Genomic DNA, 26,513 nt, shown 5'->3' with positions numbered 1-26,513 from the left:
CCCTTTCCCCTCCCATCCCTGCGTGCCTCAGTTTCCCGCCCGCACTCGCCTCTCCTCTCTCCTCGCTAGTGGCCCTTTAAGGCCGCGCCGCTCTCCCCGCGAAGGGGCGTGGCTTAGCGGGCACGCGGCGGGCGGCCCCGCCTTTAGGGCGTGGTCCGGCGCTCACTTCCGCTGGCGGGGCCGGAACCGCGGGTGGTGCTGCCGCCGCCTCAGGTGCGTCCGGCGGGACGGGCGGCCCATGGCGGCCTGAGGTGAGAGCGGCCGGACGTGAGAGCGGCCGGATGTGAGAGCGGCCGGACGGGGCTCCCGCCCGTGACCCCCGCCCGTGACCCCGCTGGCGCTTCCAGCTCCTTCCGCGGGGGAGGCTGCATCCGTCTCGGGTTCGCCTTTGTCTCGGTCCCTCTTCCTTCAGGCTGCCTGAGGGGAGGCGCTGCCCTCTGGGCCCGCTTGGCGGGAAGCGAGCGGCGCGTTCCCCGGCTCGGGCGGCCCCGCTGGGAACGGGCAGCGCTGCTGGGGAGGCGGCGTTTGCAGCAGCTGCGCGGGGCCCGGCCGGGGCTCTCGCGGAGCAGCTGTTGGCGAGTGCCCGGGCGGCCCCGGGAGCGGGCAGCCGGAGCTGGGGCGGCTGAAACCGCGAAACCGAATCCTGGCTGCTTTCGCTTTCGGTGCCGGGTGCTGATGCCCATGAGCGAGCAGCCGGTGGAGCGGAGCCACCGTGGAGCGACGCGAGTGCGAGGTTCGTTTTGCAGCTGAGGTTTATGGCTCAGTGTGTACTTTGAGCGGATTTCCTTGATGAGTGAACGCGGAGAAAGTTTTACACCTTATTTATAAAGCGGTGCGGTAGGTATTGTGTTGCTTGTGTTTGAGTGATAGAAGGGATTCAGTTGCAAATCACACTTATCGCTTCAGTAAACGTGCGTTTAGTATAAAGTCTGTTAATTAAATTACCAAAGCAATTCTTAGTCTAGAATGTGGTGAACTGAACCAAATCTGGTAACTACTATTTTGCTCCAGATCTCTGAAAAACCAAGAGCCGGTCCCCAGGGATGTGTTGTTGACGGTGCTGGGGGGCAGGTGTGGCTGAGGGTGCCAGCCCCAGTTTTCCTTTCACAATGTGACCCGACACACCTGCACAGCAAAGAGCTGCCTTTGCCAAAGGTAAATGCCACGATTTGGGGTTGTTGTGTGTGGTTGATTTTTCTCTCTGTTATATAAGTATGAGGAAATGTATGGTTTTGCTTTATCTAGAATTCTCTTTTGTATTCCTCGTTATGCTAAATAACAAGCAACTGCCTTCTTTTAATTTTATATAATTAGTTCAAGCATTAGGGAATAGAACTTCACTAACATCAAGCGTTCATGCTTTTCCAGTGTTCTGTTTTTCACACCAGCAGGGTCTGAGATTACTGTGTTGCTGCTTAGTAGAGAGCTTGTGGTTTTAGAGGAAACAATCTGTGGTGGGAATTTTTGTGATGGTTTCTAACAACAATAATAATGGAAGGCAGAAAAGTTCTGCTTAAAAGTCCTTTGCTTTTGGCAACAGGGATTTGTTGACCTATAAATTTTAGCAGGAGATGAAGAAACAAAGCTAATTAGATTTTGTACTCCTTAGACCTAGATTGCAGGGATACCAGTAAAACAATATGATGGACTTTAGCATTGTAGCTCTGGAAAGGGTGCGTTAAGTGTGGATGAGGAGTTTTTTTGTATGTGAAGTGAATTTTCATGTGTTGTTTTCTGGTTTGCATGTTATGTAATTTAACTTCTTTCCAGTGCTTTACTTCTAATGTTTGCAATTCAGTGGACATTTTCCTGTAATGTTCATTTAATGCCGTAATCTCTACTTGATTAATTGCATGTGCTTATATGATATAAGAATATTTAAGAGCATATGCGTGTATGCTGCTGAGTTACCTAAATCCTGAAATTCATCACACTTCAACGCTAGGTGCTGTTGTGGCTGAAAGGAGATATTTTGCCACTTTCAGTTTTGAGGCTTCTGTTAATTCCTCCTCCTTTCTATCTGCAGAATGAGCACATGCCAATGGTGTACGCCGAGTGGTCCTGACGCCACCGAGTTCCTCAAGAGCTATGCTTCTCAACAGCTGTCCCCGGAAGATTTTGAAGGATCCAACGATGATCTCTGCTACTGCCTGGACTGTGTGGTCGAGTACCACAAAGCAAGGGAAAAATTGCCGAATTTGCATGAGGTAATTAAGAGATTTGGCTCCTGCCTGTTACTGAGTGAGAAGACTGGGAACTGAAGGACATTAAAAAATGTCCTTAATCACTCCTTCACAAATACATTCTGATCAGTTGTTTTTCCCCACTGAATAGGTCTTGTGGGACTTGGAAACCTCCCGTCTTGTGGCCCACATGGAGAAATCCATGCAAGAAGAAGCTGCGGAAGATGATGAGTTGTTTATAGTGGATGAGAACGGAGAAACACAGCTGTCTGGTTATTTGGGCCCGGATTTTGAGAATAACCTGCGAGTGCCCCTTCTAGAAATACTGAAATATCCGTATCTGCTGCTGCATGAGAAAGTCAGTACGTATCCTATCGTCTACACTTGGAAGGGCGCAGTGTTGTTTCTACTGAAGGAGGTGAAAATAACAAATAGTAGTTAAACTGAAGTATCAGTGTGTGTGTATATATGTAAAATATTTATTTTGATGCAAATATATATAAACATGTGCTAATAAATATATTTATCTTGATGCTTTTTGTCTTGTGAGCATATAAATTAGTCTTTACTCTAAGTGTGTTTGTCCTTGTAGGTGAGCTGTGTGTGGAAGTGCTCTGTAGAATGGAACAGAGTCACAGCTCCTTTCAGGTCTTTGAGAAATATCCAGGAATTTATCTGTTTTTGGTACACCCCAATGAAGTGGTGAGTTACTTTTTCTGTTCCACTAAAACAGATTTTTAATTTTAAGGAGTTTTATTTGTATACATTACTGTCCCGTTTGTAGCAGCGATGATTCCTAATCTTACAGCATTGTGACTTTATTTGTTCTTTTCTTAATGTATTATTTTTTTGTTTGTTTCTGTCCTTAGATTCGTCGATGGGCCATCCTAACAGCAAGGAATTTAGGGAAGGTTGACAGGGATGATTACTATGACTTGCAGGAAGTACTGACATGCCTGTTCAAAGTTATTGAGCTTGGGCTTTTTGAGAGTCCAGATATTTACAGCTCTTCAATGGTTGAAAAGGGGAAACTTATCCTTCTGCCGTCCCATTTGTATGATACTGCGAACTACAAGAACTATTGGCTAGGTGAGTATTTATAGTCAGAAATGAATCTGTACATGTAGTCTCCTCCTTGTAAGAATTTCTTTCAGGTCAGAGCTCTGCTATTTCATGGGTGCTGTTTATTTTGGGGTATGTCAGGCGGGAAAACTGAACATTGCATAACAGCATTTAGTTAGCTTCAACTTGCTACCCATCTCTTTGGTCAAGTGTTATGCTGGTAATAGCATTTGGAAAATGGTCCTTGATTTGGTCAAAAGTAGGACAAATTTTACAGATGTATGGACAGGTTGCTTCTTTATTATATTTTATAGGGATTTGCATGTTGCTAACAGTGCTGGAAGAACAAGCTATGGACTCCTTGTTACTGGGCCCAGACAAACAAAATGATTTCATGCAGACTATACTTCACACCATGGAGAAAGAGACAGCTGGTAACTAATTTTAATACTGAGATTAAGACAGTTCATGGGCTATTTTTAATCTTTATTGCGCTTCATTGTTTAATTGAGTATGTTCTTAGTAGTGTAATGCTGAGTTGATTTGAACTGGGGCTTATTTATCTTCTGGAAGATGGGCCAGTATTGCACAATATTTGGGCGATACTGACAGATACTGAAAAAGGACAGAAATAAACTCTTCATTGGAGAAGGGATGGTGGTGCTTTGCATAAGCCTGACTTATAGAAGTTTTGAGAGGATAAATCTATAATTTCTACCATAGTGTTTTCATTTAATGTATAGGCTGTATGGGAATGTGCATATCACTGTACTGTTAAGTGAGGATGACTTTTCTCATCCTTTTTCTGTGTTAATAAGTATAGTCGCAACTTACTAGAATACATGTTTTCCTATCAGTATTTAAGAAAAGACAATGAAAACCAGTTACTTTCAATTTCAGCTTAGTCTAAGAATGCGCGGGACTCTTGCATTTCACCTCTCCCCAATATTGCTGTTGTGTTGCAGATGATTCCACTGACCCCTTCTGGCCAGCGCTCCATTGTTTCATGGTTATTTTGGATCAGCTTGGATCTAAAGTGTGGGGCCAGCTTATTGATCCTGTCCAGGCCTTTCAAACCATTATCAACAGTTTGAGCTACAACAATGAAATAAACAATATACGCAGTAGCTTTAAGAGGTCAGTTTTATTAAGAGACTGGAACGGTTTTATGATTTTAATACCAGGTAGGAAAATTCAAAGCAAATGGAATTTTTCTGGGTGTTTGTCTTAGGTGGTCAAATCCATGACTTAGTAGAAAGCTCTTTTTCCAGAGGCAGTCGCTTTCCTCCCCTCCTCTTAGGAGTAGGATAGGACAAGCTTTACGATTTTAAATACAGAATCTTTTCATAGGGATGTTTTACCACTAAGAAGTTCTAATAGTCACATGGTTAGGGCCTGAAAGTGAAATCTGTGTCTTGGCCAGTTGGCTTTCTTATAGTTTCAGGTATCTGCGTGGATTTTATATTGACTTGTATTTTCTTTTTAGGACAAAATCTGAACCGGAGTCAGACTACAATGATGGCATGGAGACCTGCAGTCAGATTGTGTATAATTATAACACAGAAAGGCCTCAAAAGGTATTTAAAAAATATTTTATATCACTGTTCTTTGTAGTCTGATGACTGCACGACACTGTCATTTTAAACCATCTATAAAGTACAGAGGGGAAGATCTTTTGTTTCTACTAGTACTGTTATAAAGAAAAAACTTATGTCACTGGTGTGTGCCTGAAATAGCAGCCAGTCCGGTCACTTGTTGTTTACCTGGTACTTTCAGGCTGTAGAGGAAAGAAGATTGTGTTTGTGAATTAGGCAGAGATGGTATTAAAGCCTAAGAATTCGTACCAAGTTTGAAACAAACATTGGTACCTCAACGAAAACTGTGAAATCAATTTAAGAGAGCAGTTGCTTATTGAGTTATTGTATTTTACTTTTTGTTCCTCAGTATTCTAAACTAATATATTCACTATGGATTAATGAGACTTACATTGATGTACTTGTTAGACCGTGCTCCAAAATGGCACCATTTTTTTTTCTTGTTATAAAGCAGAGGAAACGTTTATGAGGGTGTTCTCTTGATGTTGGTGCCTTGTATTTATGGAATGTTTTTTAAAGGCTTTAAATGTGTATTTGATTATCTGAGGTTCAATTGTGTCAGCATAACAAGATCTTTAGAGGGTTTCACAATGAGTTTAAAGGAAGTATTACTTTGCGCTTATTTCATATTTTAGGAAACAAGTTCCTTGTGTGTGTTAGTTTGATCTTTATTTTTTGCATTTTTTTAAATTTAGATTTTGACTTAGTATATCTAAGAGATGCTATAAATTAATCAACATATATTTGAAAGAAAGTAACCTTTATGGCTGGGGAAAAAAAAATACAGGCAGACTGAACTGTACAGATGTGCACAATGAGGGTGACGCGTGGTGAATTTGTTTTTCAGGATGCTGGGTGGAGGGCGGCCATTTGTCCAGACTACTGCCCCAACATGTATGAAGAAATGCAAACGCTGGCTAACGTGCTTCAGTCTGATATCGGCAGAGACATGCGTGTCCACGACAGCACGTTTCTGTGGTTCATCCCTTTTGTTCAGTCGCTTATGGATCTCAAGGACTTGGGCATAGCATATATAGGAGAGGTCATTCACTACCTCTGCTCAGAAATCACGGGTATTCTCAATGAAAGAATCCAGCAGTGCGACAAAGTCTCTGAATTTTTTCTGCTCATCTTGGTGTCGATTATTGAGCTGCATCGCAATAAGAGGTGTCTGCATTTGCTATGGATTAGCTCCCGGAAATGGGTGGAAGCAGTGGTGAGTTGTGCGAAGCTCCCAGCTATTGCATTTACACGGTGCGCTGAGAAGGCGTCTGGACCCTGCGTGAGGAGTTCAGCAGTATCTTCACAAGCTTCCAACTCCGTGCAGCACGCCTGCGTGCAGCTGATACGCAGCCTTCTCAGACAAGGCTACCAAATTGGGCAGAATTCCCTTTGCAAGCATTACCTAGACAAACTCAATCTTTTTCTGCGAGGAAATCTCTCTTTAGGTTGGCAGCTGAACATCCAGGAAACCCAGGAGTTACATATGTGTTTAAAGCAAGTTATAAGAAATCTGAAGGACAGACCTTTGAATTCCCCTTTGCCTACAGGAAACAATGCAAACTCTACAACTCCGCCTGCTGTTTCTATAAAGCAAGAGAAGGGTGTGCATGGCAGGGGTGAGCCTGGGTCACCGTTTGCGGATGTATCGAAGGAAGGTGGAGATGAAGGTTGTCAAGAGAACCCTTTCACTAGAAGGCAGAGCACCTGGGAAGAGGAATGTAGAGATGCATCCAAAAGTTCAACAACTCAGACATCCATAGGAGACCTCTGGGTGAATATTAAAAAGGAACCTGGTGACTCAACAGATCAGGAGTATCTCTTCCCACAGAACTCTTTGGCAACAAAAGTACGTGGGGGAGTTCAGGAAAATAGGAACAACGATCTTGTGGCAGGGAAATGCGATACGGACAATCAGTGCTTCAATCCAAATGCCCAGCCTTCAGATTTCAGAACAGGCGGGGAGCTGGAAGACAAATGTGAAGCAGGATCCATAACACCAATGCCTCTGGCTACTCCAACTCGTCTTGGTTTTTCAGAACACGTGTACAGCTCAGATGTAAAGGAAAGCAACATGTCCCCCAGTTCCTCCTCAAAGTTTAAAGTAGATGCACATAGGCTCACAAATTTGAAAAACAAATTACAGAAAACTGTATGGTCCTCAAAGTTACTGTTGCTAGCAAAGCCGCATGACTTGCAAAACTGCGCTTCAGCAACAAAAGCAGAGGTAGAACAACCGAAGTTTTGCACTGACTATCTGTGTACAAGCAAAGAGTGTCAGAAACACCAGGGAGTGAATACTGCGGGTAAAAATGCAATCCCTGTTGATACTCCCTCTTCACGGAGTTGTGAAAGTACACAGGAGAAAAGTGTCAATGGTGCTTTTCAATCCAGACCGGTCCCCACTAAAGAAACACCACTAGAGTGCCCTGGCTCCTCTAAAAGTGAACCTGGTATGTGGGCAAATGAAGATAACAGGAATTTGCATTCAGGGATTAGCGACACCTTACAGAAAAAAGTGTCCACTGAAGAAAAATCAAGTTCATTGTTGAAGTCTGTGTTTAAGCAAGACTCCAACATAGTAACTTCAGACCAGGAACAACCTAATTTAAATGACTTAGTTAAACCTGACTGCAAAGGTCAAATTTCAAAAACACTCTGTATGGATAAAAATTGGGCAAATAATTGTGTTCCATCTACTTCTGAAAACAAGCAGGATGTACCCAGCCTTGCCTCTCAGACCAGACCACTCACGCTGAAGTGTGAGTCCAGTGACACATTGCTCAAATTTTCAGAATATTTCAAGAGAGGAAGCAATTCAGTGGTGAAGAAAGAGGAGGATTTTGTGAAGGTGGTTTCTGAAGATAATACTCTGACAGATTCCCAGATTGACAGAGATCTCAGTAAACTATCTTTAGCTGCGTATGCCAAAAGTGTCAATTTTTCTTTTGATTCAAGCCAAGAAAGCTCAGTACATCATAATGTATGTGATATTAAAAGGAAGGTGAAAGGTGCTGTAAGGTCTTCCAGTGGCCAGCGTACCAAGTCTCCCTGTGATCCAGATCGCCTTGATGATCAAATCATTACAATTTCAGACTCTTCTGACGAAGAAAAAAGTGTGACTGATAAGGAGGAAACAAGAAAAATGAATGCAAATGTGTGTCCTGAAAAGCAGCCTTCAGCTTCCAGCTGTGTTTCTGATAGTGGTATCAAAACAGAACCCAAGGCACCAAGCTCTCCCTTGTCACTGGAAGACTGTGAGTCTCAGTACTTTGAATTTGAAACAGAAGATGATGTCTTTTCGGTTTGGGAAGATACTCAAGCAATGGAAGCAACTCAAGACTATAGTACGGAAACAACTCGAGAGTATAAACCAGATAGTGAATCAGCATCGGCTGATAGTAATTCAGGTGACTTACTGAATGATCACACAAATGAATGGGGTTACGATATGGATTACATAAGTGATGATACCATGGAAGAAGAAGCAAACTTGATAGAAAAGCAGATAGAAAATACTTCTCATCAGAAGGAAGCTGGTAATACAAAAAGAGCCACTGATTCCACAGGGCAAGAATCTGTTAGTAAGGAAAGTGCGAAAGATCAACTGGAGAATTTTGCAGACAAAGGTGCTGTTGCTAAAGACTTCACCCAGGGCTCAAAATTGCCTGAACCCGGACCATCTACATCAAAGATGACATTAGCTTCAAAGCTGGCCTATAAGAAAAATAGCACAAGCCCACAGCAGAATATAAGAAAATCTAAGGTAGCAAGAAATATTCAGAGAAGTCCTAAAAAACCTTTTGTTCCTAAAGCAGCTCAAAGTAAAAAACTACAAAGTACGTCCAAAAATTCTCAGCCTGGCAGGTCGATGCCTGCTGTGGTTCCTCCCAAGAAAGTTCGGCCGTGTCCTGCACCAGAGTCAACTGCAGAAAGCTGTTGTCTGAAGAAGGGGCCTCGCAAAGCGATTGAATTATCCCAGGGCTCTTTAGACCGCATAGCCAAGCTGCGCAGCCATGGTAAAGCTGCGGGGAGAGTCGGAGGTGCACAGAAACAGAAATCGTCTGCGAAACATAATAAAAACATGTTAGCCTCCCGGGAGGTTCAGTTTTTAAGGCAGACAAGGCCCCAGAATAGTGCCAGAGTGAAAAATCACGCAGGAAGTTCTGAAAGCAGGAACAAAAAAGTTGGCAAAGGGAATGCAGAGTCTGTGAAACAAAAGCCTCAAAGTTTTGAATGGCGATATGTTGAAAACCAAAGAGGGAAAAGAAATGAGGAGATTGTTTGTCCCTCTGCCAGTGAGAGAAAATTGGAAAGGCTCGCTGTGCAGGAGCAGACGAGTGTCTCTGAACTGCCCGGTTCTTTGGACTCAAACAGAAAGTCAGAGGGTGACAGTACGATGGTTCCTCCGGTACTGATGGATTCAGGTCTCTCTTTACCATCCTCAACAAGTGCAGCCAAAGAGGAACCTTCAGGAAGAGGTTCCATTGTCCAGCCTGAGTGTGAGAAGACAATTTCAAAAGAAAATGGAGGTAAACCAAATGAAAGCAGCGAAGATGATGATGACGGTGATCTGTTTTTAACTCAGTTAGATCCTGTGGATATGGAATTATGCTCCGAGGAGGAAAGTGTTAAAGATACTACTGTAGATGGTAAAAACCCAGAGGAAATGGATACTGCTGAAAGCCCTCGGCAGAATGAATCCTCAGCTACTGTGAAATGTAAGTACGAAGACTGTATGGAAAAAGTGGAAAAACCAGGAGAGCACTGCAGCAAGCATTCAACCACCAGCTTGGGTGCAGATCACTTGTTTGCCAAACCTTCTATCCCGCCACCTTCTAAAACAAGAAAGCCATCCACTACCAAAATTTTCAGCTCGGCGAGTTCTTCGCGGAACGCAGCCTTCAGCAGGGATCTCGAAGACGTCCAAAAGCTGCCGCCAGCTTCAAAAAGCAAAGTGAACGCAGCGAAAGCAGCGGTGGTCAGGCCACCAAATGTGAGGGCTGTGCCCACAGGAAATCAAACCTGCGCGACTCCGAGTTTCAGTAACGTCCCTCAACCCCGTATTTGTAATAACGTTCTCCAGCCACAAAACAGACTGAACGACAACGCTTCAAATGTTTCCAGGAGGCCTGTCCGAGAGGCGTGTTATTCCTATTCTGCTGCTCGGCAGTTTGATCACAGTGTTTTTGTTAATCAAGTGCTACAGTGGACTTATGACATGTTTGCCAGCTGCAGCCAGTTCGGACCTCCAAGTCACCTCCTGCAGTCTGTAGTGGCCCCTGTTCCTGTCCAGTTTCAGGGATACTCTGACTATTTTAATACATTTTTCCCCTTGATGATGCTAAATGCCTTTGAAACGGTGAGTAGCTATCTGCTTCTTGGTTTGTTTTCATCAAGTTTAGTAAACCCCACCAAGAGATCAAAAACTATTTTATGACCTCTGTTTACCTTCTGAAAAACATTCAGATACACATCTGACTTGGGGGAAAGAATCTAGACATTTATGTTGAAGGTTGAGGGCTCTCAGTGTTATTCATCTCACAGAATCACAGAATGTTAGGGCTTGGAAGGGACCTCAAAAGCTCATCCAGTCCAATCCCTCCGCTGGAGGAGGAACACCCAGATGAGGTTACAGTCCATGTCACTACCCGCTCATCCAGACCACACTCCTTCAGTTCAGCTGCGAGGATGCTGTGGGAGGCTGTGTCAAATGCCTTACTCAAGTCAAGGTAGATCACGTCCACCGCTCTGCCATCATCCATCCATCTTGTTATGTCCTCATAAAAGTCAATGAGGTTGGTCAAGCACGACTTCCCCTTGGTGAAGCTGTGTTGACTGCCCCTAAGTGATCTCAGGGAAGCTTTGGGTTTTTTTGGCTGCCCATTCACAATAGGAGGGGAAAAAGAGGTGGTTCCTCTTTCTTTAAGTGTATAAAGCTTGAAACAGAAACAGCACTTTCGTTTGCCCTGTGTGTGTGTTTCTATATGATGTCTGCGTGTGTTAAAAGAAGAAATGGGTCAGAGTCGTTTTCTTGTACTTGATGTTCTGTTAGCTTTTATTTCTGCTCCTTTGAGTCTTGATAAGCTATTCCTTTGATGCGCTAAACCGTTCAAAGTATTTTTATTTAGCTTTTACTTTCCAACATGTAGCTGGCACAAGAGTGGATAGAAAACCAGAGAGTAAGAGAGAGGAGTTACTACTTCTGCTTACAGAACTTCTGTGCTGACTTGAATAGAGCAGATTTTACAGGTAAGAGGTTGTGGGGTCTTTTTAAGAAGGTCCTCTTCTCATTTTCAAGTAGACAATGCCTTGTAATGAGCTAACACTTAAGTAAATTTAAAAAATTCTACCTTTTAAATACAGAAAGGGTTTTGAATTTGTTGTTTTCCAGAATGCACATAACAGAAACGTGTATTTTGCAGGGAATTTGTGCCTTAAGTGTTCAGTGCAAAAAGTTACTTGATTGCTGTTGGAATATTTTCGATCTCACTCATTTGTGATTTTGTGTCAGCTTCTTTTGGGTAAATAAAATAGTCCTTTACTTCCTTGGTTTATTTTTTTAGAGTGCTATGTTCAGGGTAAAGACTGCAGGATGGACTCTTCTTAGTCCTTTGCTGTAGCTTTTAGTAGCTTTAGAAGTAAATAGATGGGAATTACTGATGTATATGCAATATGTTAATTGTATTTCTGTAGTCAGAAAGTAATTGTAACCGCTTTCCTTTTAATATTCTAATTGTAACATGTATTTTGGGTAGCTCACTTTCAAGAAAGCGATTTGGCAAAGCAGCTGCATCCAAAGGAGGATGACTTAATCTTTCTGGTGGTCCAAAAGAGAAAAGACACCTTTAGGGAAGAAAGTGAGGTGGAGAACCTTATAATGAGTCACGTGGGGTTAGTGACGCGATTTTCTCGCGCATCTGGCTGTTTATCTCGTAAGTAAATGGGGTTGAAACAGAAGTGGGATTCTTCTTGGTACCATAAATGCTACTTTGAAGTTGTGAATTACCAGGATTATTAAGTATCAAGATTAATGTTGCCTGATTAAATCAGTGCTCTGAGTTGTTTTGCAGAGCACTGAGGGTATTTTTTGGGGAAGGGAGGGTACATGGGAAGGAGGTTGAGTTTTTTGCAAGAATTAGTTGTTGGCTCCTTAATAAAAGGCAGCACCTGGTTCTGGTGAATTCTTTGAGTGATCTGTTTGAATATCTTTCAGTTAACAATTTGGATATTCCTGGAATTAACAAATTGTCATTTTTCTTCTCTCCTGACCCCCTTTTAATAGGACAACAGGAGCACCATACTGCCTGTCACCTTTCTGTGCAAACTCGAGGCAATTTGTCACCCTTCCTAAATCAGCAAGTGAAGTGCGTGGTGGTTGGCTCCCTGGTGACCACACACCGAATGTTCAAAGGTTTACTGCTGCTGAACAGGAGTCCCCTGGCCAAACCCATCATAAATCCAAGTTACAATGACTTCTGTCCCAGAGATCTGCTCGTGGCTTCAGAAAATGCTGTAAGTCCTGCAGGTAGAAGCGAGTTAGGAATGACGAAGTGGGCATTTGGATCTCATGAGCTGTATGAAACTGGTTTTGCGCATTGTTTTTCTGAGATGATCAAGTGCAAAGAGAGAAGTTTCAAAAGCACTGAGGCACTGGGCTTTTCAGAGTTGGATGACTGTGTGGGTAGAAAGGAGTATTTGTTTGCCTGGGTGTTTCTGCTGTGATACAGATCCTAATAATGCACTTCAAGCAGCTTTCAGTTTCTTTTTCTTGCTGGAAATGTGTGTGCACGGGAAAGATAAGACATAGCATGACAAATGCAATGTAACATAAAGGTGTGTAAACAAACCTTTGTTACGGCTTTCAAGTCAGGATCAGGTGTGCGTCTAAAGCAAACCTAGAATCAAAAGCTTCTGTGCCCTTCAGGTTTTTGCGTTGTAGCTGGAGGGGTGGGGGACGTTCTGAAAGTATCTACAATGAACATAGGATGTTTGATCAGCATTCAGTAATTAATTATTTTTTCTTCTGTCCCTTCAGGCATTGGATATGAATGAATACAACGAAGATCAAAAGAGAGCCATTGAGACAGCTTATGCCATGGTAAAGCAGCATCCAGGGCTTCCCAAGATCTGCCTCATCCACGGACCACCTGGAACAGGGAAATCAAAAACTATTGTTGGGCTTCTGTCTCGGGTTCTGAAAGAAGTAAGAGAACAGGATGTGATCGTCACGCGCTGGTGTTTGGTGTCCCAGTGGAAGTCAGTGATAGCTTAAACTAAATGGAAGTGTAGCATCGGTAATAACTGGGGGTGTAATTCGTTAAGCTTAATTAAACCTGTACTGCATAGGGTGTAAAGGTGGAGATAATACCTTTTGGGCATCTTGGCAAACTCTTATTTAGAGAATTTAAAAGTAAAATCACTAAAACGTGCACAATCAAAACACATTGCTATGTGTTTGAATGTAACGTTGTTACATTAAAAGTCCTTAATATTTTGAAATACTAAAGAATGTTATTTGGCCTGCCCCATTTAATGGTTTTCATATTAGTATCCAGTAGATTCGTCAAGTAGGGAAATTTATGCAAATAGTATTAATATATTTGACAACTTGTTATTCATGTAAGGCACACCTTGAGAGATATTCAAGTGCAATAGTCCCCTTACTTTGCATGTTGATTAAGATGGGTGTACAGTCTGGTTTTTAAGTCACCGATGAAAACAATTTAAAGAGCCTGTTTTGGTTTATTGTTTATTAATCTACAGAACACTAGGAATGAGAAAACAACTCAAAAAACAAATTCCAAGATGAAGCCAAACCGTTTTCTAGTTTGTGCACCATCAAATGCTGCCGTTGATGAACTCATGAAAAAGATCATTGTTGCATTTAAGGAAAAATGCCAAAACAAACAGGAGCCTTTAGGTATGGTTTATTTTTAAGTTCTGTTTATGTGTTAAATAGACAAAGCCTGAAGGAGAAACTGGAACAGTTGATTACATATAATACTCGTATGCTACTCTAAGTAGCATTTTTTCTCTTGCAGAACGTGACTGGTACATTCTCATACTGTTATTAATTTTAATATGCTTTTCTACAAGATGTATTATGGTTTTTAAACATAAATTTAGCTTTGCAAACCCCATAAACAGAAAAGGAAAAACCTTACTTGATATCCATGATGTCTGTTTTCTTTCTCTCATACCAAAGTGCAGAGGTGATTGGAGCAATCTGAATTTTGACTCTGTTTTTGTACACAGGAAATTGTGGTGATATCAGATTAGTGCGACTTGGTGCTGAAAAGGCGATCAACAGTGAAGTGCGGAGATTCAGCCTGGATAAGCAAGTTGAACACAGAATGAGTAAGTAACATCCAAATCAGACTTTTCTCCAGTATTCTTTAGGAGCTCGGTGACGTTTCACGCTTCACATTATGCGTCCTTTAAGAGAGAAGATCTGGTAAAGACTTTTCTGCAACTGTGCTTCATAAGCATTGTTGTTCTCAGTCGCAGTGGGAAGTGTCACAGAATCCCAGAATGTCAGGGATCGGAAGGGATCTCGAAAGCTCATCCAGTCCAATTCCCTGCCCAGCTCTCCAGCCTGTCCAGGTCTCTGGATGACAGCACAGCTTCCAGTGTCAGCCGCTCCTCCCAGCTTGGTGTCATCAGCAAACTTGCTGATAGTGCACTCTGTTCCCTTGTCCAAATCATTGATGAATATATTGAATAATATAGGCCCAGTACTGACCCCTGAGGCACTGCACTAGATCCAGGCCTCAACTGGACTCCGCCCCATTGACCGCGACTTGGATGTGGCCTAACCACAGCTTGGATGTGGCCTAAAATCTAAGCAAAACCAAAGAAACAAGCAAGATAATTTCTAGTTTGTTTGTTTTAAAAGAAATTATAATAAATGCAGGTTAAAGCCATCATTTTTAAGCAATGTGGCTATGCAGCCCTTGAGAGCTGCAACTGGAACCAAGTCTCATTTTCTTCATTTTACAAGATAAGACCTCAATAGAAAAAGGCAAAATGCAGCAAAAGATGAGTTTGTCCATTTGTTCTTAATAAATGAAGGTTCACGACTGAGAGCAAGTGTTATTGTAACATACTTGTTCGATTTTTCCTTTGTTTTGTTATAGAACGAAGGCCAGCTGACTGTGACTGGGATATTCAGAAGAGAAAAGCAGCTCTAGATCAAGAGCTGGACCGGTTGTCTCGTCAGCGCGCCAGGGACAGATGCGAGAAAAGGGAGGTAGGAACAAAATAGTACTTTTAATCCTGTTTGTGTGGTGGTTTGTTGTGATTTGGTTGTTTTTTTTTTTCTTTTTGGTTTTCATAACTGAATCCAAAGAGTAAAGAACTTTTTAATGCCATCTCAGAGCAATAACTGTTAATTCACCTACTTGTTTAATTAATGGAAGTGTTAGCACCATGAAAGGGAATGAGGAACTTTATATCAGAATTATTTTTTTATCTATTTATACTGGTATTTTCAGCAGGTCAGTCGTGCTGCTTCTTGCATATTAGGAGATGGTCTGAACATGTTTAAATGTTTAGGAAGTGAATTAGAGTATGAGAGGAAAAAGAGTATGTGGGGAATACGTGTTAATTATTCCTGATATTTATGTAGTTTCTACATCCCTTCAATATAGAGTCACATGTTGGCTGATGAAATTTCCAGACTTGCAAAGGAGAGACAACAACTTGCTTCTCAAATAAAGGAGGTAGGAATTTATCTTTAATAAGCCATGGCTAATCTATTTATATACTTGATATCTTATAATTGTGGTGATTTGGTTTTGATGTGGCTGAGAGTATTTATACAATAGTAGCTAAGCAGATAAAACTCATAAACTGAGTCAGTTATGGCCAGCCTGGTGTGACATCCAGGTGTGCTCTGGCTGCATATTGCAAAAAAAGAAAAGACTGGGAACATTAACTTTTATAGTTAATTTTAAATGAAATGTATATTTAGCAAAGAAGATAAAAGAAATGTGCATGTCCTCATGTTCTAGGATGTATCTTCATCACCGCTTTTGTGGCCCTTACAGTCCTGCTGGGACTGAGATGCTTTAAAATGTTTTTAAGTAAATCAGCTGGAAGAATTTGTGTGTGTGTAGGAAGAGAGAGGTTTGAAAATGGAAATAGGCACTGATAGCAACACTGGTCATTAAGGCTGAGTAGCACGAACCATGAGATCAAGGTTCAACTTCAACAAATATTTGCAGACTTAGTGGTCACGGAGGTTTGGAGTCACAAACCTGACGGCAGGCTAAACTTTGCTGGCGGTTATGTGTCTAGATTGTGAGTGATACTTCTTTCCAGCTTGCCACCTCAACGTTTAAAGCGAGAGTAACACTTCAATTAAGCCAAGTTGCGACTTCCATTTGTAATAACGGAGATGGTTTCATTGGGATGCTGCATTACGCTCGACTTGTTTGGCTGTTAGAACTGTCCAGGCAGTTAGAAACTGCTCTGAGGTGGTTCAAGAAAACGGAAGAGGAGTCAGGGTGTCCTGTTGTACTTTGCAGGTTCGGGGGCACTCTCAGAAGGTGCAGGCGGACATCATCCTGGAGGCCGACATAATCTGCTGCACGCTGAGCACCAGCGGAGGGGGGCTGCTGGAATCCACTTTTGCACGACAGCGACTTGATCCTTTCAGCTGTGTCATTGTGGATGAGGTCAGGAAAGCTGTTTAGAACTACAGGCTGCTCCACCGTTCACGTTCTGCCTTGTTCCCCGCTTAAGCTACCTGTGATTGTTTGGCTGCTGGTGTAACATATGGTGGGTTGACTGTCCTGTCCCGCCTTTTACCTGAACACAAGCCTGTCCTGCCATTTAGAGCCATAAGAAGAAAGAATAACCCAATTGCTTCTTTTTTCTGACTTGTTTGGTGCTTTAATGGCAGGCAGCTTTTACTTAAAAATCATGGCTGCGGTGTGGTTCTTGCTTTAGAGGTGTCCAGATGGTTGGATTATATTTCTATCTGTTCGGAGAGAGCTTTGTGTATTTAATAATAAAAGAAAAATACATTTGGGGTTTTTAATTAGGAAAAATTATTCTTTATATCTACTTTATGGTTTTTTTAAGCCTCAAAAAGCATTTCTGAGTTATTCTGGCTCTGTTACAGGAAATTTACGTCCCACCACTCTTTTGTTTATAACTTCTGCTTTTTGTCCCATTTGCATTTCCCAAAGGCAGGGCAGTCCTGTGAGGTTGAAACACTGATTCCACTGATCCATCGCTGTAATAAACTCGTCCTTGTTGGAGATCCCAGACAGCTCCCTCCTACTGTGAAATCAGTAGTAAGTACCCAACTGTATTTTTTTCATGCTGTATAGCATAAGAAGAGTATAGAAAACATGTATAAAAGGAAAAAAGATGTTTCAATGTGAGATCGTGATGTATATCAGATAATTATTTCTGCCCTGCCAAGTTTAGTCTCTGTTATGTGGAGACCACATCATTACTGGGTGAATAAGCTCATACAGGTGTGTGAACACAACCTGTAGAAACTCTCCTGGCGCAACCTGAAGCTGATTTCATGCACCATTCAGAATAACTGTGGCAACACAAGCTGCAGTGCAACTTGGCGCTTGGTTTGTGGATGTTGCGTTGCAACAGGCTCTAGTGTTTCATCAGGTGAGCTTCAGTCAGTGTCGCATTCCTTAAGGAGCGGATGATGAAGACCATGTGTTTGTGTGGGGTCTTCCTCACCCTACAGATGCGAACATATAGGAGCACTTGTATTGAACAGTAAGGCCTCTTTTAAGCATCTGATAAAGGAGAGAAAATAGACTGGGATGAGACCACACCTGGAATATTGTGTCCAGTTGTGGCCCCTCAGTTCCAGAAGGACAGGGAACTGCTGGAGAGAGTCCAGCGCAGGGCAAGAAAGATGCTGAAGGGAGTGGAGCATCTCCCGTGTGAGGAAAGGCTGAGGGAGCTGGGGCTCTGGAGCTGGAGAAGAGGAGACTGAGGGGTGACCTCATTAATGTTTATAGATTTATAAAGGGTGAGTGTCAGGAGGATGGAGCCAGGCTCTTCTCGGTGACAACCAATGATAGGACAAGGGGTAATGGGTTCAAACTGGAACACAGGAGGTTCCACTTAAATTTGAGAAGAAACTTCTTCCCGGTGAGGGTGTCAGAGCCTGGCCCAGGCTGCCCAGGGAGGCTGTGGAGTCTCCTTCTCTGCAGACATTCAAACCCGCCTGGACACCTTCCTGTGGAACCTCAGCTGGGTGTTCCTGCTCCATGGGGGGATTGCACTGGATGAGCTTTCCAGGTCCCTTCCAGTCCCTGACATTCTGGGATTCTGTGACTCTCTACAGGGTAAATTGTCTGGAGGCTGTGTGCTTGTTTAACGAGATCCCACCTGGAAGATCTTCCTTTCGTTATTGTTGATGTTTTTAAAATTTTACTATGTTGCGACTCACAAAGGAAGTTGTCTCGCTGAAGACTGCACTGACAAAAAAAATCAGATTTATGCGGCTGATCCTTACTGAAGTAATAAGGCTAACACAGAAAAATGAAGTGCGGGTAGTTGTCATTATGTCAGCGATTTAGAAGTTTACAAGAAAATACCAAATAGTTTTAAGTCCAAACAGCAAATTCCTGTTGTTAATTTGGGATCTCATTCCCCTAAGTCAGTCCCATGTTTGCCCTCTGGCAGAAAGCTCAGGATTACGGCTACGATCAGTCACTTATGGCTCGTCTGCACCAACACCTGGAGCAGCAAGTGCAGAACAACATTTTACGAAATCTCCCGGTTGTGCAGCTGACTGTGCAGTACAGGATGCACCCCGACATCTGCCTCTTCCCATCCAGTTACGTTTACGGCAGAACTCTAAAGACTGACAAGTGAGTAGCTCCCTGCTCCTCTTTCTGAGCAGGGGTTATTTCAAAGAAAACTCTTCATAGCAGGATCTTCCTTTGAGTCCAAAAGTTCTTGAGGTTGTGTGGGGGAAGACAATGGGAGGAATTGTGCATTCCATCTCTTGTTGGTGCTGGTTGTGATTTGTGAGTTAACTAGATCAATTAAATTGAGCATATTTATTGCTTGGAGTTCATTTTCAGGCCGCAGCATATGCAGGTAGTGGTGAAAATTATGGGCTCTGGAAAAAAAGCTGAAAGTTGCTTGTATTTGATAACCATGGTGTAAATAAATGAAGTACCAGTTCGTAGAATTCTTGTATGATTAGCTAGTGATAAAAATGTTATTTACAGAGCAACAGAAGAGAACAGATGTTCTTCAGAGTGGCCATTCCAGCCTTACCTTATTTTTGATGTAGGAGATGGTCGTGAGGAGCGAGACAATGAGTAAGTCCTGCGTTCTACTCAGCCAAACTTTACATTTGCTGAAAATTAATGACCTGCAGAATGTTGTCTTCACCGTTATTCCCAATATGCTCTAAGTAACCAGAACTGTGTTTTCAACTTGATTGAATTTTACAAAAAAAGTAAGCATTAACTGCTTTTGTTCATGGGGTGGGTTTTTTTTAATCTGAAACCAATTTTAATCCTGGTCTGATTGTCTGTTAGATGCCAGTGAGTGCCTACAGTCTCTGCTAACTCTAGGAACAGTTTTGGAGTTCCTGATTTATTTTTTAATATATTTTCTTTATCAGCGACTTCCTTCTCGCAGCTGCGTGCTGAGGCAATGCCAGAAGGTGGCAGCTCCGTCCTCCCCTTTGCCTGTTCTGTAAGGAAAGCAAAGCTGTGCAGTTCTAAGGGAATGTCTGAGCCCCTTATCAAGGCCCGTTTGCAAAGTTCTTTGAGCCTCCATACGAAGGAGGCTGTGAAAGTTCACAACAGGCGCTTGGACCCTCAATCCCCCTACAAATTGGGCTGAATTTGAAAGAGCCACCAAATGTATTTCTGTAATGTTTCCATTCCGTCTTGTTCAGCTCTTTTAGTAATCCTCAGGAAGTGAAGCTGGTGATGGAATTAATTAGAACAATTAAAGAAAAAAGAAAGGATCTGGGTCTTCGTCGCATTGGAATAATTACGCCTTACAGCGCACAGAAAAAGAAAATTCAAGAACAGCTGGACAGAGTGTATAGGAATGACAGGTAAAGAAAACATGAGTTTTCAAATGGGACTCGGCTCTCGCTCGTTAGTCTTTTATTTATCATCTTGAAATAACGGCAAAATCTCTAAAACTTGTTTCTGTACTAGTAAAAATCTGTACTTCGTCATTTAAAGGGGACACGCAAGCCTTTTGCTTAAAGGAGACATGGACTCGCTGTGCCATTTCTTACTTTTATACGTGCTTTGATTATATTGCTGCTCTGAATAAAGCCGATTTAAAAGAAAACCTAAAAGTCCAAGCTACATGGGCCTGAACAGCTTTTCAGTAACGATGCTAGCCTCAGAAAAGGAAATATAGCTTTAGGCTTGTACGCTGAAATGAATTTACCCTCACTTGTTTTGACAGATGGTCGTTAAGGGTGGTGTTTAGGCCATTTGTGTCAGTGTGTTGCTTAACAATTCAACTTCTCCTAATTTTATGGCTTGCTAATTCTTTCTTCAACAGCCCAGGAGAAGTGGACACAGTGGATGCGTTCCAGGGACGAGAGAAAGACTGTATCATAGTGACGTGTGTCCGGGCAAACAGCACCAAAGGGTCCATCGGGTATGTTTCTCTTCAGCGATGCGCAAGTTCCATTTCCAACAACGCCTTAGATACAGTCATTATATTTTTAATATGACAAGGATGAAAGTTATAGAGAACAAGTCGCTACAGCCAGCAAATTAAAGGGTGTTCTGATGTGTGAATTAATGTTACTGGTTGAGAGCTCTGGACAAAAAGGACATGGAAATGAGAAATATTTTGTTCTGCGTTGCAGCTGATGAATTTGCAGGGCTGCCTCGGCCTGCTGCTGGTTTGGTTTGGCAGGATTGGTCTTGGGAACCTGGCTCTTGGCATTAGTACTGCAGCAGTTATTTTTCTTGTAGCTTTTGATATATATTGTAACTTTCTGAATGTTGCTCTCTTAAAATGAAATCCATTTTCTGTGACTGTTACTGGTCCTATTAATGTAGCATTCTGTCTGTACAAGTCGGGAGTGCAAAGCCTTAGAAGCTGCACATGCTAATGACTTGGACATCTCTGTTTCAGGGCCAGGTGTCGTTGGCAAGGTGTGATGGCAAAGTTTGCATCACCCTTACTGTGATCTTGTAGCTGAGCAAAGTATTTTTGTCTCCAAGGTTGCTAGTCCAGCATTAAATTTACTCTGGAAATAGCTTGCAAAGGGAGGAGAAAACTCCAAGAAATAACAATGGGTTTTTTTTTCTTTCCTGAGAAAATAGTCTTCTTGTCTTTCAGTTTTCAAAGCTGTTAGGAATATTTAGTAGTTTCTCAAGATAGTGTTGGTTTGTTATTGGGGTTTCCTTGTTTGTTTTCCCCACCTGAGGCTTGGAGAACTGTAATATTTGTGCTGCTGGATCCACTCCCGCACTCAGCGTCCTGCCTCTCTCTCTTTTTTCCTGCACTGCCCAATTCTCTGGGGATTTGGCAGTTTTACTGCAGGGCTGTGAATGTACTGAAGAGCAGGTCTCAGTGCCATGACCACAGTACCAGACACTGATGTTGGGTTTGCTCAAACTAAGTTGTCCAAGAACTTTGTGTTGCAGACCTTGGTATAGCATAAGCTGTGCATTTTGGGAGCTTTTTCACTAGAGAATAGTTGATCTTACTTTTGCAAACCTTTTGTGGCGTTTTGGTAAATAAATCTTAGCAGAAATCAACGTTTAAAAGCATTTGTTTAGATTTCAGTACCTTGGTTTGTGAGCCCACAAAACCAGACTAGGCAATTTTCATAGTGCTAATACAGACTTTCTTCTGCGAGAATGTACTTTTCACTCTCGAAGCATGACAAAGCAAAAGTCTCCCTTTATGTGCTTACAGTGCAAGTCACCTTTAAAATATTCCTATCCAGCATTCGGTATTTCAGTAGAAAATTTTCCCATTAATCGTGTCAAATATTATTAATCTATTTCAGTTCGAGTCAAAAAGAAGCTTAAAGTCTTGATAGGTGAAGTGAGGTTGACGTCTTCTGCACTTTGAGGAACGTTTAAGGAAGCAACGGCTGGCATTAAGAGGGGATTTGCTCTAAGAAAGGAAACATGAAACATCAATGGCAGGAGCTGGAAAGAGACGGAATTCCCTGCAAGGAATCGGGGTGGTGAAGGAAAACACAATTTGTACAAAGCCCTTTGTGTCAGGCAGGGCTGCTGAATGGGTTATGAACTGTCACCTTCTTTCTAACTGCTTCTGTTAGCTCCATTCCACTGAAATGAAACACTCTCTTTGTGCTAACACTTAAACCTCATGGAAGTAGTAGTTTAGGAGCTTGGTTTTGTCTCGTCACCCAGGTTTCTGGCAAGTCTTCAGCGTCTGAATGTTACAATTACCCGAGCCAGATACAGTCTCTTCATCCTTGGAAGACTGAAAACGCTCATGGTAAGTACAGTGTTAATCACCCTTTTAGGGCACTTCAGGGTTGGGGAGGTAAAACCATCCTCAGACTGCTCCAGTCTGAATGGGACCCTTTTCTGGGGTGTTAAATTAGTGCAGTCCAGCCCTCTGAGGGTTCTCATTGAAAGCTTTGACTATATCGGTTGTAAATGCTGCTGCTTTATATTTTCAAATCTCTTTTCCTTGCTTCCAAGAAGGAAAGTTAGAAATTACTTTCACAATATTTTTAGTAACTAAATTGTAACACAGTCCTTTACAATTCAAGTGTGGGGGTTGTGAAGAGAAATCTCTATTGCTAAGATAGCGTGATGGCAGAGATACTTCTCTGCTCAATCCTTACTGTTCCTTCAGCTATTGCAGTTGTCACTGGCTACCTGAGCAAGGAAAATGATTTAAAAACGGACAAACAAACCACCACAAAACATTCCCCTGATCTTCAGAATATTGTTTTTGACACTACATTGCATAGCCATGTGGTTTCTAAGGATACTCTTTGCTTGTACTCTTTGAAGCAGCTGTTTCTGAAACAGAACTACATATTTGGGGGACTAGAAAGACCCACTGAAATTACAAGGAGTGTTCTTGAATAGACTTAATGTCTTCCAATACTTGATTTTAATGCTTTTTTTTGAGGGGGTTGGTAGCTGCACCGCTAGAGGGCATTAAAGCCGTGTTCCTCTTTTGCTCTCTGTGTAAGAGAACTTTTCTGACCTTCATAAATACAGAAACTGTCGTTTTAAGTAGTAGCTCAGTGATGGTTGAAAGTACCTTCCCTGTGTTGCAGCAGCCAGAGTGCCAACTGCTGTTTTGCAAGTGAAACATAAGATTCTTCCATTCCAGAAGGAACATAACAGTGGTTTCCATGACAGTTGTGTCAGGTACCTTGATTAAAGGGGTTGTGCCTCCTCTGACACCTCTGTCCGTTTGTGTTGATTTCTCTCTGTGATAACTTTTATTTGGGCGGGTGTCTTATTTCTCTTTGAAAGGAAAATAAAGACTGGAACGAGTTGATTCAGGATGCTCATAGAAGAGGTGCCATTATTCAGACATCAGAAATAAGCTACAGGAAGGATGCTGTTAAGATTTTGAAGCTCAAGCCAACCATACAGCCCCCGACCGAACCAGTGACGAGGAAACCTCTGCCGGCTGCTTCTTCCAGCAGCAAGAGGGGCGAGCATCCCAACCCACGGGACCTCACCGGCACCCAGGGCAGCCGAGCGCACCAGCAGCCGCAGAGCGCTCAGGCTGCGGACTCCAGGAGAGGCGGCACCTCCGCGCCCATGGAGGCTGCGGCCGTTTCAACCGATCACGAGAAACCGCGCGACCCGCGGCTGGCGAGTCTGGCCAGTAGAACTGAAAGCAAAGGGAAGGAGTCGGCCTTGGGAGACAGGAGCTCAGCCCGGAGCAACCCGGGCTCGACGTCGCAGCAAGGCCACGGTGTGTCCTCGGCTGCCAGGAATCAGATTTCCAGAACAGAAAGTTTTAAGAGGCCCCAGCAAACGATGGGACAGTGTGATGCGCCTTCCGCGGCACCGTACGCCGCTCGGCACGAGGGAGGCTGGAGAGCTGCTGCGTCGACAAGCAGCTTGAAAGCCCCCGGTGAAGGGGGTCAGAGTACCAGCGGTAGGTGGAACAGAGACTGTCATAGTTTAACGAGGAGAACGTCAGAGGAGTTGCCAGAGGACGCGGATTCAAACACTGCGAAGCGAAGGAAGACAATTCACTAACTTCAGTGTTGGCTCATTGCTGAAAATCTGTTCCTGGATTTCTGGCTAGCAAGGACTGTATTTTAAATTACTCAGTACACCCGGAACCTCCCTTGTATTGATACCTCTACTATCAGTAGATCTCTTTCCCATCTTGTCCTTAATTGTGAAGGGGACTTTATACCTGATAGCTTTGAGCCTTTGAAAAGAGAAGTTGGGCAGCTGCTTTGCTTGGAAGAGCAGTGAATTTTGTCACCTAGGAAGTTAAGGTTGTAAATGTTCGATGATGTATATTTGTACAGTATACAAAATTATTTTAAGATTTAATTTGGCAAATACATAGCTGCTTGTTTTCTTGTGCAAGTGCTAATCTCTTAGTGATGCAATTTTTTATGAAGAACCAGAGCAAAGCAAAAAAACCCAAACAACAAACAACCCCAAATCCACAAAACAGACAGACTTCCCCTAATTTATTTGACAGCAAAGACTGAACGTTGAAAATGTGGTAGCAGTGAGTCTTCCCCATGCTCCACTAGTGCCTCAGGAAATACTGAAGCAGAGCAATTCTACTTGTTTTGTATATTTTATTGCCTGTTTTTATAGGAATGGAAGAGCTTTCATTTATACAAATGTGCCTTGAGTTTTGCTCTTGCTGCTGCTTCATCCGTTGGAATCCTTTTTGTGTTGCAGATCAAAGCCCACGAGGTCTGTTTGGTCCCAGCGAATCCATGTGGAATCTTAGTCAAAGATCTAGTTAACGCTTACCGGTAATGACACTTGAGTTTCATTTAGAGCTCTACAGAGATGAAAAGGGCAAGCAGTTCATTCTGGGTGTTGATGAAGAATATACAACCAGTAAAATGGGGTGGGGGGGGAAAAGCGAGCTATTTTTAAGGAAGCCCTCATCTCATCATAACATTTCGCAATAAAATTGGCATTGTTTCTGCCTTTGGGTCGCTGAAGTGTCACTTTGTGGAGTACCTGTCTGTCTCGAGGAGGTGAAGAGCAACGTTTTGTGTGCACAGAGTTTTGCGACACCTTATGATGTTAAGAGGAGTTGGGTGTGTTGTGAGTGGGACAGGTTGGTATTTCCACGTGTCTGTGTTGAATACAACCTGTGGTGAAGGGGGAGTGTCCTGCTGCCCCTTGCTAAATAACTTGTGCTTAACCAGTCTAAGGGCAGCAGCTTTCCCAAAAGAAATGATCTGCCAGGCCTCTCTGGCCAGAATTGAGCCATAATCTTTGGTTATGTCTGTGTCCCAATGCATTAATTGCAATTATTATTGTCAGCTTTGTCCTCTTAACCCACTGCCAAAGAGGTTATGTATTTTAGTGAAATACAGGTGCCTTACTGTGCAAAACCTCAGTAAACTGGTGAAACTTCCATCTCTAACACATCCAACCCAGAACAAACAGGCTTTACTGGTACCAGCTACGTTGTAGGTTTGGGAGACTCTTCCTTGCTGTCCGACTGCCCAGCTCATTGCACTGTGTAGTATTTTAAGATAATAGGAGACAATCTTTGAGGTGCCCGTGAAGTGACATCAGAATACGTGCGTTGTTTAGCTTTAGTTTTTCCTTAATCGCTCCGGTGAACCCCGACCCTGTCAGCAGCACCTGCGCTTCTCAAGTCACTGCGACTCTTCCTTGACGTCATGTCCCTTGTGTGAGGAGGAAGGCGGCTGGAATTAATCTGGCTGTCATGAATTGGACATCTCGGTCACTGGCATATCACAGAATGCGTGCCCTGTGTGTTATCTCCCTTTATGTTAATAGGAATATTTAAAAACACTGTCATCTTTCAAACCTCTGGGTTCTTCTTGGCAGGGCTGTGCTGACCTGCCTGCTGTTCCTGCTTAGCACATTCACAGGGCCGCTGTTCGCGTGAGCGGTTGTAGGATTCTGCGGCTGCAGAAGCCGTTTAGACCATCTTTATGTCAATAAAATGAAGCTGGCAACGGTGTCAATGAGGAAATGCTTTTCTGGTCATTAAAAGAGCGTTCTGCTGAAACTTTTCTTCTAGCTTTCTTTAATCTTCATTTCAGAATGTGTTCTGGGCTATACTTCCCACGTGCTGTAAAGAATTTTGGTGTGACCCTGGAGACATCCCAGGCCAGGCTGGACGGGGCTCTGAGCAACCTGAGCTGGTGAAGATGTCCCTGCTCATGGCAGGGGTGGGAATTAGACGACCTTTGGAAGTCCCTTCCAATCCAACCCACCCTCTGAACATACTCACTGAGGGTAAACATTCCAGATTTGAGATATTTTTTTCGCAGTTACCGCGTGTGAGATATTGGGATTTACTTTTCCCTATAGACTGGAGTTGCCAACAGCTGGAGCTGCGCTGCTCTTCACAGCAACACCAGGGATAAGCAGAACCACGGTCCTAAAAATGCAAGGCGTTCTCTCTGGTCTGCATGAATAAATGATGGATGAAATGACTGCTGTATTGTAAATGGAATTTATAATGTTAATGATATAATACA

The 26,513-nt window shown here is 42.9% G+C and overlaps 1 protein-coding gene across 4 annotated transcripts; it reads left to right on the top strand.

Moving 5' to 3' along the window:
- The first annotated feature begins 169 nt into the window (after positions 1-169).
- Positions 170-26,038, top strand: SETX (senataxin). 4 transcript variants are annotated; one of them, XM_065853797.2, is made up of 26 exons: positions 170-251; positions 1,012-1,155; positions 2,027-2,207; positions 2,335-2,545; positions 2,776-2,885; positions 3,053-3,272; positions 3,560-3,679; positions 4,211-4,382; positions 4,732-4,822; positions 5,688-10,202; positions 10,993-11,092; positions 11,599-11,775; positions 12,126-12,355; positions 12,879-13,046; positions 13,607-13,763; positions 14,099-14,200; positions 14,980-15,092; positions 15,493-15,564; positions 16,372-16,521; positions 17,038-17,145; positions 18,515-18,702; positions 19,069-19,161; positions 19,749-19,913; positions 20,378-20,476; positions 22,219-22,306; positions 23,308-26,038. In XM_065853797.2, exons 3-26 carry the CDS (start codon positions 2,028-2,030, stop codon positions 24,046-24,048), a joined length of 8,370 nt encoding a protein of 2,789 aa, XP_065709869.1. In that variant the 5' UTR covers positions 170-251; positions 1,012-1,155; position 2,027; the 3' UTR covers positions 24,049-26,038. The 4 variants fall into 4 exon arrangements, with proteins under 4 accessions (XP_065709869.1, XP_065709870.1, XP_071673598.1 ...); XM_065853798.2 differs by having other exon boundaries at positions 174-733; XM_065853799.2 differs by having other exon boundaries at positions 176-213.
- Positions 26,039-26,513: the final 475 nt, after the last annotated feature.

This window comes from Patagioenas fasciata, chromosome 20, assembly GCF_037038585.1.
Source record: "Patagioenas fasciata isolate bPatFas1 chromosome 20, bPatFas1.hap1, whole genome shotgun sequence".
NCBI classification, from domain to species: domain Eukaryota; kingdom Metazoa; phylum Chordata; class Aves; order Columbiformes; family Columbidae; genus Patagioenas; species Patagioenas fasciata.
Note: the sequence above shows the minus strand (reverse complement) of the source record. Positions and strands in the feature narration are given on the sequence as shown.

Bases quoted from the DNA above. Each gene is read 5' to 3' on its own strand.
- SETX (XM_065853797.2), top strand. From the start codon at position 2,028: ATGAGCACATGCCAATGGTGTACGCCGAGTGGTCCTGACGCCACCGAG. The intron at 16,522-17,037 runs GTCAGGAAAGCT...CATTTCCCAAAG, and splicing joins GCTGTGTCATTGTGGATGAG to GCAGGGCAGTCCTGTGAGGT. The intron at 22,307-23,307 runs GTAAGTACAGTG...TCTCTTTGAAAG, and splicing joins GAAGACTGAAAACGCTCATG to GAAAATAAAGACTGGAACGA.